At 45.0% G+C, this 16,521-nt stretch overlaps 1 protein-coding gene across 4 annotated transcripts in view; it reads right to left on the bottom strand.

The window, feature by feature from the left end:
- The window catches only part of ESRP1 (epithelial splicing regulatory protein 1), a 58,176-nt gene extending 47,779 nt beyond the window's left edge, over nt 1-10,397 (bottom strand). For all 4 annotated transcript variants that reach the window (XM_084848009.1, XM_084848012.1, XM_084848010.1 and 1 more), the window contains exons 1-4: nt 9,900-10,397; nt 8,988-9,116; nt 5,976-6,089; nt 107-221 (exon numbers count right to left, since the gene is read on the bottom strand). In XM_084848009.1, the coding sequence (XP_084704135.1) occupies nt 107-221; nt 5,976-6,089; nt 8,988-9,116; nt 9,900-10,229 (688 nt within the window). In that variant the 5' untranslated portion in view covers nt 10,230-10,397. The remainder of the gene's footprint in view (nt 1-106; nt 222-5,975; nt 6,090-8,987; nt 9,117-9,899) is intronic.
- Nucleotides 10,398-16,521: the final 6,124 nt, after the last annotated feature.

Here is a 16,521-nt window from a genome sequence, read left to right on the forward strand (position 1 = left end):
ATACTGTTTCTATTCATTGGAGGGGGGCACTTACAGTTCTTATTACTGAAGATGCAACTTGTACTTAACGCTTGTGTGCGAGCGTGTCTGTTCTTTAAAAGGATACATTCTGACATGGCTTCAGCATCCAATTTGTCAATGTCAGGTGAGCCAGGACAACACTTCTTGAATTCTTTTCGCAGATCGAAAAAGGAGTAGAAACATTCGGGCAACAAGATATTCTGCAAGGCAACAAGTGAGCTCTAGTAAGCCAAGGTAGCAGCCACCTGCATTTTGTAGGTTGAACAGTCAGGTTGAAAGCATTCTCAGTGAACTTACAGAAAAGCCTTTTAGAAGCCACTTGCCAGTCACTTAAGTATCGGAGTTTCTCCCTTGGCAGTTCTCGCAACACAAACAGGCTGCTGTATGCTGCAAAGCCACAGCTCCTAGTTGCACTACAAAAGGAACTCTCGCTACATCTGGGTACTACGTTTTTATCAACCTACTTCAGTCACTCACAGAAGACAGAGACTACGGGCGGTTCCAAAGGACGCTTTTATAGCGCCATTAGCTTGCCTCATTCACAGAATTTTATGGGACGTCCAGATGCCATAGTCAATGCGTAGTCCCGTGATTTCTCACTGCTTCTCCCATGTTTTTTCTTACCAAAGAAAATCCATCAAGGAGGAAAAGGTGAAATAGCTGCACAGTACCTTCTAATTAGTAGAGCTAGAGGCCCTTCATCTGGAAGCACCCTAACACAGTGTTCCTCGCTGCAAAGCCCAAGGGCCTCGTGGCAGCTCCCAGTTTCCTCAAGCATGACTCTGCCTCTCTCTTTCACTCTCTCTTTTTTCATTCTCAGCAGGAGCTCTCTAGCATTGCCTTGGTGTTTGCTTTAGCGACGGTCTGGCTGTTACGATCTAGGCTACTGGAGGAAGATTCAGGGGTGGAGAGTCAGGAGACCTTGTCAGCTGTAAGATGCCTGGGGGTGGGCTGGGGGGGGAGAATGCAGGAGCAATCAGCCAATTAGCTGTGGCTTCTGCTTGAACAACAGTGAGGATCAGTGCCCTCAGAGAACCAAGGCAGATTTTACAGATGCCATTTTAAAAGCAGGAACACAGAACAGCTGATTCCAGTTACAGCTCTGTCTTTCCATACTACAGCATTAATTACTTCCAACAGAAGGCCAGAAGTACAAAGACCACATTGGGTGGTATCCAATGTTGCCCGTGCGACTCTGCTCATTCTGTTGTGTCAACGGGACCTTCTGTGAGAGCTGCTGACCTGTTCCATTCTGGCTGGAAGTGAGCATTTCAGTTCATTTCCAGTAGTTTTAGGAACTGCAGACTTCCAGTCGCACTAGTGGCGGGTCCCACTGGTTCGTGGGCAGCATGGGATACTGCCCATTTCCTTCTTTTCCAATACAGATCCTTACTATGAAAGGCATTATATAAAATTGACAAGGAAAACTCCCCTGATTTATGTAGAGGAGTGTTCTTCACTGCAAGGCCCGAGGGCCACTGGCGGCTCTCAGTCACCTCAAGTGTGGCTCTCCTGCTCTCTCGCGCGCACGCTCTCTTTTACAGTAGCTGCTCACTGTCAACAGGGGCTCTCTGCCTTTGCTTTGTCAGGAGGCCTGCTCCTCCTCAGCTGTAATGTGGCTGGGTGGCAAAGAGGAAAATGGAGGAGCAATCCGCCAATTAGCTATGGCGAGGGAGGAGCCTCAGAGGCAAAGATCAGCAAGACTGGCTAGCTTAGATAATGTGGAGGAAGGTGGGGCAGAGAGGCCCCAGAAGTTCTCCAGCTGATTCTGTTGCATAGCATCAGCACTTGACCAGGGGGGAGAGGAGAGGCCGTCCCCCCGCCCCGCAAGCCTGGAGAAGGCTCTCAACAGCCCTCAGTGGCAACGCTTTGAGCCAAGTTGCTCCTGCTCAAAATTATTTATTTATTTGTGTATTACATTTCTATCCCGCCATTTTTCCTCCTTAAGGAACCCAAGGCGGTGTACACAGTCCTCCTCGTCCTCCATTTTACCCTCACAACAACAACCCTGTGAGGTGGGTTGGGTTGAGAGTCTGTGACGGGCCCAAAGTCACCCAGTGAGCTGCCATGGCCGAGTGGGGACTAGAACCCTGATCTCCCAGCTCCCAGTCCAACACTCTCACCACTACACCACACTTCGAAAAATAGCGAAGGTCATTGATAGAAGGGGTTTAGCCAGGTAGGCTGTCCTGCCCTACCCCATGGCAACGTTCTACAGATTTGATGCTCATTTTATTGCAATTCAAGACAAAATGTGGCTATTTCATGATACGCACTGAACAGAGATCTAGATACATTACACACGCACCTGTGTGGGCGCACGCACGCACACAATGGGATGATGCAACATTGGAACAACCTGCATTACTCATGAGAAGCAAGAACTATCAGCGAGTTAATTGCAGTTCATCCCAAATGCATGCCAATAAAATCCCTTTTGTCTTGTCATTTTCTATAGGCTTAAAGACCAATTGCCTCGAGGTTTAATTTGTTACGTTTCACTTTTAAAATGCCATGCTTCCTGCCCATCAAATCAACTGCAGAGGCTTTTTGATGAAGAACAAAAACCACAGTGCTACTTTAGAGCTTTGAAGAGGGTTAGTTTTCCTTGCTGCTATTGTCATGGCTTAGAACACTGGGCATGCTATAATAAAGTCAGCCCTGCCCAACCCGGTGCCCAGTGTGCTGGGCCACTACTTCCAATATCCTAGGGATGATAGGAGTTGTAGTCCAACACACCTGGAGGACACCAGGTTGTGGAAGGCTGCTGTAAGTATCCCCTCCCTCTAGTTGTAAGGAGTTGCTTTTGGTGTTATCACTAACAGCAATTGATATTCTATAGTCGGGGTGGGCAGAAAGTAGATCTCCAAATGTTTGGGACTTCAACTCCTAGCACTCCTGACCATTGGCTATGCTAGTAAAGGCTTCTGGGAGTTGAAGTCCAAATGATCTGCAGACCTACCTTCTGCCCTCCCCTGCTCTATAGGACAATACGCTGCAGGCAAGTGCAAAGTATTGGCATGATTCAGGGAAGGGAGAGGTGAAAAATAAATGAGAAGCATGCTTTTGTGGCAGATTGATTTCTGTTTTGCTGTACTTTGGCAAGCATCTGCTTCGAGCAATTTTAAAGGTCTGGAGTGAATGCATTTCTGGAAGACTGATTTGTTGTAGGCAGTTTGACATGAAAAAATGAAATCATATGGATAGCATCACAATATATTATATATATATATATATATATATATATATATATATAATCTTATGCTGAGAATGAAGTACTGAAATAAAAATACTAGTGTGTTCATGCGGTGGCAGCTGAGTGTAGCTGAACATAAAATGTGTCTTCCAGAAGTTTGTGAGGAGGATCAATTTATTCATAGCCTCTCTCTTTTGCATATCATTCCAAGCACCAGTACCAAACCTCAGAAAAACTAGAATATAGCTTAATGTTTGTTATTATGAGTAACAAGATCTAAGAATATATAAAATGCAAAAGAAGGTACACAAAGGATGTTCATTGGGTGAGAACATGGCAATTATTAACATTTAGGGTTGTGTTTTTAAAGAAAACTCATAGTGTCTTGGAATTTTATGCTGAAAAAAATAGGACAAAGTCTGCTTAAACCATGTGAGGTCTTTGGTTCCAGTTCTTCGATATACAAGTTCTCTATTCAGTGACATAGATGCAAGTAGCATGATCTTTTAAAGGGATTAGGACAATCTAATCACAAATTAGGTAAACTGCTGTGTGAGAAATGTTATACATTGCCACAAAAGAATAAATATTCTCTTTATAATGTAGCGAAGGAAGGCTGATCAAATTACAAGCACATCGGTGGCATTCTTTCCTGTTTTCAAAGAAATAGTTTTCAAACTTTTCTAAAGCCACAAATACTCAAGTACCAAGAAGATTCAAAATGCACATGTATTTTTGTACTTCTTACATTTGCGGCAATGGACACACTTGGTAGAGCAAACACTGCTCGCTACCAGAATTTCAAGATCTACAACAATGTGATTTGAAAGGTGTGGAGTATAGATTTAATCTCTTAGAAAAGATGAACGATTAAAAACCCCCACAGCGAAACGCATCAACTACAGCCAAAGCAGAAATTGCTTTACATGTGACTATATAAGGCAAGTGCATATGCGATAGCATCTACCAGTCTTTCCTAACCTAGAGTCTTCCAGGTATGTTGGCTGGGGATGATGGGAGCTGCAGTCCAACATATCTGGAGAGCACCAAGGCGGAGAAGGCTGGTGTACACATTTCTTACACGGAAGTAGCAAAATGCAAGCGTCTCTTGTGAAGCACTCCAAATAGAAACATCAACCACAGCAATTATTCATAACGTGTACGTACACCACATCTTTTCATAATAATTTCAGGTGATTCACAAAAAGGTTAAACAGATACAAAGTAAATCTACAAATAGACAACACAATAAAATTAGCGGCAGATAAAGACATAGATAATAGTTGGGGGATTACAAAATACTTTGAATTTTTAGGAAATTTTAAATTTCTAGGTGAATAGAACATTTTTGTCTGGTGCCCAAAAGACAATAAGGTCAGTGCCAGGCATGCCTCCCAGGGAAGGGCATTACTACCTGGGATGCCACTGGCAAAAAATGCTTACTTCCCTTGTTGATTTTAGTCTGATGAAACTGTCATTTTGGAGAAGGGCATTGGGTGATCACTGTAACATGCGGGCAGCATTGATATGGGAGTAAGTGAGGGCTGAGTGTTAGACTGGGAGTTGGGGGATCTGGGTTCTAGTCCCCACTCAGCTATGGAAGCTCACTGGATGACTTTGGGCAAGTCACAGACTCTCAGCCCAACCTCCCTCATGGGGCTGTTGTGAGGATAAAAATGTAGAGGAGGAGGATTACGTATGCCACCTTGAATTCCTTAAGGAGGAAAAATGACAGGACATAAATGTAATAAATCAACCCCCACCAGCCCTCACCATTGGCTACACTGGCTAGGGCTGATGGGACTTCTAGGCCAAAACATTTGGAAGGCCACAAGTTGCCCACCCATGGAGTAAGCCCTCCTTCAAGTAACTGGACTTTAAAGGTAAATGTCACCACCTTGAACTGGACCTGGAAGCAAATAGGCAGCCCATGAAGTTCTTTTTAAGACTGGCGAGATATGATGGGAGCAAGTAGGACTAGCCAGAACTTAGGCTGCTGCATTCTGCACTGACTGAAGCTTCCAAAACATTTTCAAAGGCGGCCCTAAACATAATGTATTGGAGTGATACAAATGGGATGTTACCAGAGCATGAACAACTTCATAGGATTTTCAGTTCAAGGTTATGCATATTGAGATATGAAGCCCAATCCTACACATGCTCTACTCAGATGTAAATCCCACTAAATTAAATAGATCTTACACCAAGTGCATATAGGATTGCAACCTTCGGGTTTTATCTAAGGTTAGTCCTACTCAGAGTAGACCCATTGAAATGAATGGGCCTTAAGTTATATCATCATTGTATTCCATCTATAGAATTTAAATGTCGTTGCTGACCATAGGGCAGGGAGTATCTTGGAAATGTGTGATCTAGAGAGCCATTTCATTTTGGAGATGCATTATAAAGTATGTACTCAGTTGTGCTTGATACCAACATTCATGTTGAGCCATTCTTCCATTCAGTACAAATTACAGGCAAGCACAACTGTTAAAATGGAATGCAAATACATAAAGATCGAACCTACCCTTAGTCCTGTCACTGTTTTAAAGTATAAAAATATTGTAAACAAGGTGCACTCCTTCTAAACATCCCAAACACCAGTAATTTCAGACAGCCAGAGACTGCCATGAGCCTGGACAAGAGGAAATGAGACCACAAACTTCTGAGTTTCTAAGTAAAAAGACACACAATATGTCATGGCTAACCTGGTCAGCTGTGTGTGCGGGGAGGCAGAATTATAGGAATTTCCTCTTACCTTTTTGGAAGCTTCAGGATGCAGAACCTGTCTGATATGAAGCTGCCCATCAGTGCAGAGACAGAATGAAGTACCTACGCCAATATTTAGTTCATTGCTCACAGACTGGTTAAACTAAAAATTGCAAGACACACAAAAAAGAAGAGATTTGTTTACAACATGGAAGTACATTTTGCAATACTAGATGAACATTATTTTGTTACGGTTTCAGTGGGATGCACTACCAGCCTAAATTGGGAATACTGTTTATGACATTTTTTATCCTGTCTTTCTATCACAAAGTTCCCCCAAGTGGCTTACAAATCAATACATTAAAAAACAATTTAATAAAATCACAGAAATCCAAAAACAGCTAATCAAGAACCAGTATAGGTACAGCAAAATCCATAGTGAATATTTTCATTTCAGCAAATTAAGTCTACTGCAAAGAGTAGAGATGGAGTAAGCTGCTGCTACATTTGTTTTCTAGCTTTAGATTGTTGCATTTCTGTCCTGCCCTTTCTCCAGGGAGCAAAAGGTGGCACACAAGGTCCCCCCCACACACACTTTTATCCTCACAACAATCCTGTGAGGTAGGATAGGCCGAGAGTGAGTGACTGGCCCCCAAAGTCACATAGTGAACTGAATGGGGATCTGAACCTGGGTCACCCTAGTCTATTCTGACACTCTTAACCACTATACAACATTGGCTCTGTCTTTTCACTACACTAATGCGATGGTAATTTGTGGTGATAATATCACCAACTTACCTTACATGGCTATTGTAAGATTATTGTGATAATGTACGTGAAACATTTTGCAGGTATGGAAGGCTCCATTAAAATATAATGGGAAAGGCAGGACTCTTTCCATAGGATCATGACTAGGGACATACAGATTTTGTTAAATCCATTCCATCAGGGTTTCACAGACTGACAGGCATCTTTTGTTCTGTCCTCCACTCACTGACAGAATCGGATTTTAGGGGTGTATGAAATTTTGTTCCACTTGTGCAAGTCTGCATTAGCGCAAGTGAGAATTCGCGCAACCCCCCCAAAAGTTTTTTTAAAAAAAATGGTCCGCAAGTCTGCAGAATCTGTGCAACTCAGAAAAAGCTGGTCTGCTGCAGCCCACAGATCAGAGACACAGAAATTCAAACTCATTTGAATCCGTTGCAGATTTCTCCAACATCCCTATTCTCAACCTTCTAGAGCTCTCTGTTATCAGCTCTCAACAACTCTTTGCAGTTTTCAGAATTTAACCAGAGCACAATTAAAAATATTTATCTTCATACAACACTTAGTTGAAAAAAAAATCCACAGCCACTTATTCCCTTATCTTATACAATTCTGTCCTAGTCTATAATTTCCTCCATGATTCTCTACGGAACCAAACTTTTTAAAAAGCACCCATACAGGAAAATGTGCCCATTGTTGAGTGCAGTGGCTTATCAATGTGTTCACATAACAATTTGCATGTGATACTACGTTATTTTTCATATATTTCAGACAGACAAAGGGTAGGGAGATCAGTCCCCAAAGTTTCTTCCTTGTTAGAGAAATGTACGATTGGGTCAATTACCAGTCCCTTTCACAAATCACTGCAGAAACAGCAGTTTCAAGTAAGTTAGCCTGGTGTACCTGTTTGATAGTCAGTTGCAATTTCCATTGACTTGTGTGGAAGTAACCAGCAACTTTAAAGAAACAGTCTACATTGTTTAGGGTGCAATCCTATGCATGTTTAGACAGAAAAAAGTCCTACAACTCCCAGCATTCCTCAGCCACCACTGGGAGTTGTAGGACTCTTTTCTGTTTAAACACGTATAGGATTGAGCCTTTAGAGGTTGAAAGAGTTACACCATTCTTCAAAGCTTTTCTGTAGTCAACTTGCAGGCAAAAAATGGGATGGATGGCAGAATCAAGGTAAATGTGAGATGTGCTAGCTTTGAATTGGGGAATCTAGATCTTTGGTTTGCGAAGAGAAAACTCTCTGGAAAAGACCCTGATGCTGGGAAAGACTGAAGGCAAAAGGAGAAGGGGACGGCAGAGGATGAGATGGCTAGATAGCATCACTGATGCAACGAATATGGACTTGAGCGCGCTCCGGGAGAGAGCGCAGGACAGGAAGGCCTGGCGTGCTAGGTCCATGGGGTCACGAAGAGTCGGACACGACTAAACGACTGAACAGCAACAAGGGTTGGAAAGGGCCTATAAGACCATGGAGCCCCACGGAACACAGTCCAGCTTTCCATTAAGGTGGTCATTCCTAGGGGTGGGTAACCTGTGGCCCTCCAGATGTTGTAGGACTACATTAGACCCAGCCAACATAGCCAGTGGTCAAGAATGATGGGGATTGTAGTCCAGCAACATCTGGAGGGTCACATGTTACCCATCCATACTACCTGCGAATAAGGTATCACTGACTTCAAAGAGACTTACAGACTTACAGCCCACTTATGTCTGTTTATTTGGAAGTTATGCCTCTAGTATCCGCAGTCATCATCAAGTTAGCTTTTATTGGAGAAAATGTGCTGGCCAGGATTTTAACCTAGTTCACTTTCTTCATGGAAAAAGCAGTCTGGACATACACACTCCTCTCTTCCTGCAGCACTGCTGGGTACTGCTATTGGAAGGCGTCCACCCCTCATGCTTAAGCTGTTTGTGTGACTCACTCTGCCTCCCCTCCCACAACACGCCCAACCCATCCCCGAAGTGAACTGGAGTGTCTTTTCGCTCTCCTTTCTTCTTTTCTTACACACCCGATTACACATCTTTCTTAACATACCCCAATGCTCACAACAGTAACTCAGGGGTAGGCAACGTGGCGCTTTCCATATGTTTTAGACTACAATTCCCATCCACCACCCAACATGACTTCAGTGATCAAGGATTATGGGAGTTGTAGTCCAAGACATTCGGAGGGTGCCAGGTTACCTATCCCTAACTTAGAGTCACCCCACAACAGAGGACCCCGGACAAGCTCCTTGTAGAGGGCCCTCCCTGGAAACAGCAGGGGCAGGGTGGCTTTTTTTACCTGTCTCAGAGCTTCCTCCAACTGCGGGGCGAGCCTCAAGCTATCCTCGGTGATGTGGGTTGCTTCTTTGCACTCGTAGGTCAACTCCAAGTGATCAGGTCCGACCAACACTTCATGAAGACTTCCCACCTCCAGGGAATTCAAAGGGGTGGGGGTAAAAGGAAGAGATCAATTCTTCTGCCATCACTCCAGCAGGGATTTCCTGATGAGGCAGGGCCGCAGAAGTGTCTCGCAAGCAGGATTTAACCCAGGCCAGCAGGATGTTTGACCCACGGAGGCCTAGCCTCCACACCAAAGAAGAATGCGGGCCTTGTTTCTCCAAACGCTGGTTCAGGGCGCAATCCTAGGCGCACTTATCTCTCGGAGTAAGCAAGCCCCCATTTACCATGGTGGGGCTTACTTCGGGGTAGACATAGGTAGGATTGCTCTGTCGGGGGCTCTAACCCTGCCCTACCCGCAAAACTCAGGGGGCATCCCACAAATCAAACTTTTTTCTTTCTTTCTTTAGCTACTTGGAGAAACAGTAACTAGAGTCAGGCGGTGAGTTTACACAGCCCAACCTGGATCTGAAATCGGGGCCCTGACTACGCCACTTTGGCCTGCGCAACTTCAAACCCCTGCAATGATGCCCTGAAGAAGACCCTTTAGATTGTCAGCCGATTTTCCCCTCACCCCCGGGGATTTTAACTCATCTGCTGTACTCCACAAGCCCCAATGGATGGTTTGACTTGGAAGCCAGTCTCATTGAAGCCAAGAGGGCTGACTCCCGGAAAAGCGTGCATCGGATTGCTTGGGATTGCAACCCATGCTGGAGTTGGTTAGGGAGGAAAAATTCAACCAACCAACCTCCCCAAAATAATGCGTGTTCTACGCTCACAAACTAAAAACAGAACACCCCCCCCCCCCAAGTACCTTCTTATTGGCTAGATCGACCACTTTCCAGAGCAGCTGGATCAGCTCCCTCTCATCGGAGCCCAGCCGGGCCCCATGAGCTCCTGCGGTGGTCCCAAACAGGACGACCAGGTAGTCGGGAGACGCCGTCATGCTGACGAGGATGAGCCCCACAGAGGGAGTGCTGCAGAAACGACCTTCACCAAACTTGGCCAAGAAGAAGAACCGCACAGCAGCCAGCCAGCACCCCCAAGTGCAGGAAGAAGAAGAAAAACCCTTCCCTAACCCACACCTACAGCCACCAAAGCTCTCCCTCACTGCCCTGGCCCTGCTTTTAGGAGAGAGGCGCATGCCCCGTGTGGCCTTTTGCTGGGGGCGGGGGGGGGGAGGAAGAGAAGAGAAGAGAGCTTAATTGCATGGGAGCCAATTCCGACGCACAGGTAGGGCTACACCCCTAGGAGGCACGCAATGGCTGCAGGCTTGGCTGTTTGGGGATGTGGCTGTACCTGCCCACTCCTCCCCCCCCCCCACGTGGTGCAGGTAAGAGAAGAGAGAGACACACCTGAGGGAGCTCGCCCATTGGCTCCTTCCCACAAGGACGTGGCAACAAGAGGGAGGGGGCTGGTTGCTCAGAGAGAGGGGCTCCGACCAGGAATGGAAACTATGCCAGAGTTAAAGGTAGGGGGCGGAGGAGGGGGGGAAAAAAAAACTATAGCCGAGAACACCTGACGGACATCAAGGCGCAAAAGAAAGGGGAGTTTGAGGAACTTCTGGATGAGCCTCAGACGCGGATCTCTTCTTCTTTCTTCCCTTCAGAACAGACATCTTAGCGCTTGATCCTTTGTGTTGATAATAATTGATGATAATAATAACAATAATAGAATAATAACAATACATAATTGTAACAATAACAGTTGTATACTGCTTTCAAGTGTTTAAAGCGCTTCACATGCATTTTCTAGTTATAATCCTTACAACGACCCTGCCAGCTAAGTAATCATTATTATTGTTGTTGTTGTTGTTCAGTCGTTCAGTCGTGTCCGACTCTTCGTGACCCCCTGGACCATAGCACGCCAGGCCTTCCTGTCCTGCGCTCTCTCCCGGAGCGTGCTCAAGTTCATATTCATTGCATTGGTGATGCTATCTAGCCATCTCATCCTCTGCCGTCCCCTTCTCCTTTTGCCTTCAGTCTTTCCCAGCATCAGGGTCTTTTCCAGGGAGTTTTCTCTTCGCATTAGGTGGCCAAAATATTGGAGCTTCAGCTTCATTATCTGTCCTTCCAATGAGCAGTCAGGGTTGATTTCCTTTAGGATGGACTGATTTGACCTCCTTGCAGTCCAGGGGACTCGTAAGAGTCTTCTCCAGCACCACAGTTCGAAAGCATCAATTCTTCGGTGCTCAGCCTTCCTTATAGTCCAGCTCTCACAGCCATACATTACTACTGGGAAAACCATAGCTTTGATTAGACGGACCTTTGTCGGCAAGGTGATGTCTCTGCTTCTTACTATGCTGTCTAGGTTTGCCATAGCTTTCCTCCCAAGGAGCAAGCGTCTTTTAATTTCATGGCTACAGTCACCGTCTGCGGTGATCTTGGAGCCCAAGAAAGTAAAATCTGTCACTGCTTCCATTTCTTCCCCTTCTATATGCCAGGAAGTGATAGGGCCAGATGACATGATCTTAGTTTTTTTAATGTTGAGTTTCAAACCAGCTTTTGCACTCTCCTCTTTCACCCTCAACAAGAGGCTCTTGAGATCCTCTTCGCTTTCTGCCATTAGGGTGGTATCGTCTGCATATCGGAGGTTGTTGATAATTCTCCCAGCAATCTTAATTCCGACCTCTGATTCATCCAACCCGGCATTTCTCATGATGTACTCTGCATATAAGTTAAATAAGCAGGGTGACAATATGCAGCCTTGTCGTACTCCTTTCCCAGTTTTGAACCACTCGGTTGTTCCATGTCTGCTTCTTACTGTTGCTTCTTGACCCTCGTACAGGTTTCTCAGGAGACAGGTAAGGTGGTCTGGTACTCCCATCACTTTAAGAATTTGCCACAGTTTGTTGTGATTCACACAATCAAAGGCTTTAGCGTAGTCAATGAAGCAGAAATAGACGTTTTTCTGGAATTCTCTTGCTTTCTCCATGATGCAGCGAATGTTGGCGATTTGATCTCTAGTTCCTCTGCCTCTTCTAAACCCAGCTTGTACTTCCGGTAGTTCTCGGTTCGCATACTGCTGAAGCCTATCTTGTAGGATTTTGAGCATCACCTTGCTGGCATGTGAAATGAGCGCAATTGTGCGGTAGTTTGAACACTCTTTGGCGTTGCCCTTCTTTGGAATTGGAATGTAAACTGACCTTTTCCAGTCTTGTGGCCACTGTTGAGTGTTCCAGATTTGTTGGCATATTGAATGCAGCACTTTAACAGCATAATCTTTTAGGATTTTAAATAGCTCGGCTGGAATACTGTCATCTCCGCTAGCTTTGTTGTTACTAATGCTTCCTAAGGCCCACTTGACTTCACTCTCTAGGATGTCCAGCTCAAGTTCAGTGACCGCACTATCATGGCTATCAGGGACATTCAGATCTTTCCTGTATAGTTCTTCTGTGTATTCTTGCCACCTCTTCTTAATCTCATGTGCTTCTGTTAGGTCCCTGCCTTCTTTGTCCTTGATCATGCCCGTCTTTGCACAAAACGTTCCCTTGAGATCTCCGATTTTCTTGAAGAGATCTCTAGTCTTTCCCATTCTGTTGTTTTCCTCGATTTCTTTGCATTGTTCATTTAAGAAGGCCTTCTTGTCTCTCCTTGCTATTCTCTGGAACTCTGCATTCAGTTGGGTATGTCTTCCCCTTTCTCCCTTGCTTTTCGCTTCCCTTCTTTCGTGAGCTACTTGTAAAGCCTCATCAGACAGCCACTTGGCTTTCTTGCATTTCTTTTTCTTTGGGACGGATTTCGTTGCTGCCTCCTGAACAACGTTACGGACCTCCGTCCATAGTTCCTCAGGCACTCTGTCTATCAGGTCTAATCCCTGAAATCTATTCCTCACCTCCACTGTATATTCATGAGGGATATGATTTAGGTCATACCTGAATGGTTTAGTGGTTTTCCCGACGTTCTTCAATTTAAGCCGAAATTTTGCAAGAAGCAGCTCATAATCTGAGCCACAGTCAGCTCCAGGTCTTGTTTTTACTGACTGTATGGAGCTTCTCCATCTTTGGCTGCAAAGGACATAATCAATCTGATTTTGATATTGACCATCTGGTGACGTCCATGTGTAGAGTCGCCTCTTGTGCTGTTGGAAAAGAGTGTTTGCTATAATCAGCATGTTCTCTTGGCAAAACTCTATTAGCTTTTGTCCTGCTTCATTTTGTACACCAAGGCCATGCCTGCCTGTTATCCCAGTGATTTCTTGACTTCCTACTTTAGCATTCCAATCCCCTATGATGAAGAGGACATCTTTTTTTGGTGTTGGTTCTAGAAGGTGTTGTAGGTCTTCATAGAACCGATCAACCTCAGCTTCTTCGGCCTCAGTGGTTGGGGCATAGACTTGAATTACTGTGATGTTGAATGGTTTGCCTTGGATTTGTACTGAGATCATTCTATCATTTTTAAGATTGTACCCCAGTACTGCTTTTCCCATCCTTTTGTTGACTATGAGTGCTACTCCATTTCTTCTAAGGGATTCTTGCCCACAATAGTAGATATGATGGTCACCTGAATTAAATTCGCCCATGCCTGTCCATTTTAGTTCGCTGATTCCCAAGATGTCGATGTTCAATCTTGCCATCTCATGTTTGACCACCTCCAGCTTACCTTGATTCATTGATCTGACATTCCAGGTTCCTAAACAATATTGTTCTTTACAGCATCGGATTTTCTTTTCACCGCCAGACACATCCACAGCTGAGTGTCCTTTCGGGTTTGGCCCAGCCGCTTCACTCTTTCTGGCGCTACTTGGAAATACCCTCTGCTCTTCCCCAGTAGCATATTGGACACCTTCTGACCTGAGGGGCTCATCTTCCGGCGTCATCTCTTTTAGCCTTGTGATACGTTCCATGGGGTTTTCTTGGCAAGAATACTGGAGTGGGTTGCCATTTCCTTCTCCAGCGGACCACATTTTGTCAGAACTCTCTGCCATGACCTGTCCGTCTTGGGTGGCCCTGCACGGCATAGCTTATGGCTTCACTGAGTTACGCAAGCCCCTTCGCCACAACAAGGCAGTGATCCATGAAGGGGAATCATTATTATTATTTCCTAGCTAATTATTATTATTGGAGAACTGAGGCAGAGAGAAAGAGTGGCTGTGAGTTTATGTCACAGGCAAGATTGGAACCCAGGGCTTCCTCTTAGGCCCTAGGTGCTACTCACTAGCTCTCTGGAGACTAGTTAGGTTAGGGTGCAATCCCATTCATGTTTAGACAGAAAAAAGTCCTATAACTCCCTGCATTTTCCCCAGCCAGCTATGCATAGCATTGTGCCCTTAATAAAGTATCCTTGGCTGCAGTCCTATGCTCACCTCATATACTTGTTGTGAATAAGTCCCAGTGAGACTTACTTCCAAATTAACATGCATAGGATTGTGGGGGGTTTGGGGTGACAATGATAATGGCAGGATGTGGGGAGAACCACAGGAAAGATTGGGTAGCACTGACACCAGAAAATGGAATATAAAAGGATGGCAGAGGAAAATCAAGCCGTGCTAGCCTGGATGGGAAGCTGTAGGAAATCAAGTTAGGTGCAATCCTATGCATGTCTAGACAGAAAAAAAAGCCTACAATTCCCAGCATGCTCCAGCCAGCATGGCTAGCTGGGGCACACTGGGAGTTGTAGATTATTTTTTCTGTCTAAACTTGCATAGGATTGTGCCTTTAAGCTCCAACCTTAGCAGCCAGCTGGAAAGCAAAGAAAAAGCAACTTATTCATTGTAGAATATTTAGCTGTACTACCAAAAGGCAAAAAAGCAAGGTGACATTGTAAAGTCTGAAGACAGACTAATCCTAGCTTTTTTACTTAAGCAAGAGCCTCCTTGGCTTCAATGCGACTTACTTCTAAGTCAGCACACTTAAAATGGCAGCCTGGTTTACTGGGGCATGACCTGAGCAAGTTCACATTATGCATCCGATGAAGTTAAGTGTTGCTTATGAAAGTTCATCCTAAACATGCTTACTCAGAAGTAAGTCCTTCATAAATGTGCCTACAATTAAGCTTTAGTGAGACTACATTAGATTTTACTTCTGAGTAAACATGCACTAGAAGTGCCAGATGACAGTCGCAATTTTCTGCACGCTGGTTTGATGGGAGTATGTCTCATTAAAGCCAATGGTCCAATGAGAGTAGGAGGTGCGACTCCAAGTTATTCAGCTTCCACACTGAACACTTTTTTCAGATGCAACCTAGAAGACTCGTTCTGAGCATGGCATAAGATGGCTGACCCACATTTTGAAGGGTGAGGTGCTGCATGGATGCTGGGGTGGGGTAGGGCCATGGCTCAATGGCAGAACACCTGCTTTGCAGACAGAAGGTCCCAGGTTCAATCCAGAGTGTCTCTCCCAACCCATATTTAGCCCAAAGCAAGTCTCAATAAGCTGTACACTATGGGGTTGTATCTAGTGTTAGTCCTTAGAGCAGACCGATTGAAATGAATGGGGCCTAAGTTATACTAACACTGAGTGCAATCTTTAATTAAGACTGAGTTTTGAGTAAACATGCATAGTAGCCTTCCCCAACCTGGTGCCCTCCAGATGAGTTGGACTACAGCTCCTAGCATCCCCAGCCAGACTTGGGGATGCTGGGAATGGTAGTCCAACTCATCTGGAGGGCACCAGGTTGGGGAAGGCTGACACACAGGATCAGGTCGCAATCATCCCATGCACCGTTCTTGGGGAGTATGCACCATGGGACTCCACAGGGCTTGCTTCTAAGTGACTGCGCATCAGATTGGACTGTAGGGAGCCTTATGCTGCTATGCATACTTGCCTGTAAGCTCCATTGGGTAACGTTTTCAAATAAAACATGAATAGGGTCATGTGGCAAAGTTGCAATCCTAGGTATTTAGAACACCATTGAACAGCAAAGGGCGGGGGGGGGGGAGGTTGCACATGCATGTATTTTACAGCAGAGGTGGGCAGAAAGTAGATCTCCAGATTTTTGGACTTCAACATCCAGCATTCCTGATCATTGGCCTTACTGGCAGGGGCTTCTGGGAGTTGAAGTCCTAAAAACCTGGAGTCCTACCTTTTGCCCATCCCTGTTTTACAGTCTGATCCTATGCATGTTTATTTGGAAGTAAAGAATTGGGAACAGGGGGGACAAGGTAGGAGAATAGGTTGGCTAAGTAGATGCCCTCCCACCATGTCAGGAAGGGAGCCCTGTTCGGTGAGGTTCATGTCTCTGAAATGTGTGCTGCAGACTCATCAGCAGGGTGAAAAACAAACAGAAAATGGGTGGGGGGAGAGGGAGGGTGCATCTTTGTTTGGATATAGGCTTGCAGATACCTGTTCCTTATTTCAATGAATGGCTCTTTACTTAATATTAACATGTTGTGTTCCTTTTCCAGTTAATAAGATGTAGATGTTCCATCAGCATGTTGGTTATAGACTAAAAATTATAATTAGTGAATTCCTATGTTTCTTTAATGATCTTGATTTT

The sequence above is a fragment of the Heloderma suspectum genome, chromosome 4, assembly GCF_057233095.1.
Source record: "Heloderma suspectum isolate Gila_16-S chromosome 4, 16-S_ref, whole genome shotgun sequence".
In the NCBI taxonomy this organism is placed as follows: Eukaryota; Metazoa; Chordata; class Lepidosauria; order Squamata; family Helodermatidae; genus Heloderma; species Heloderma suspectum.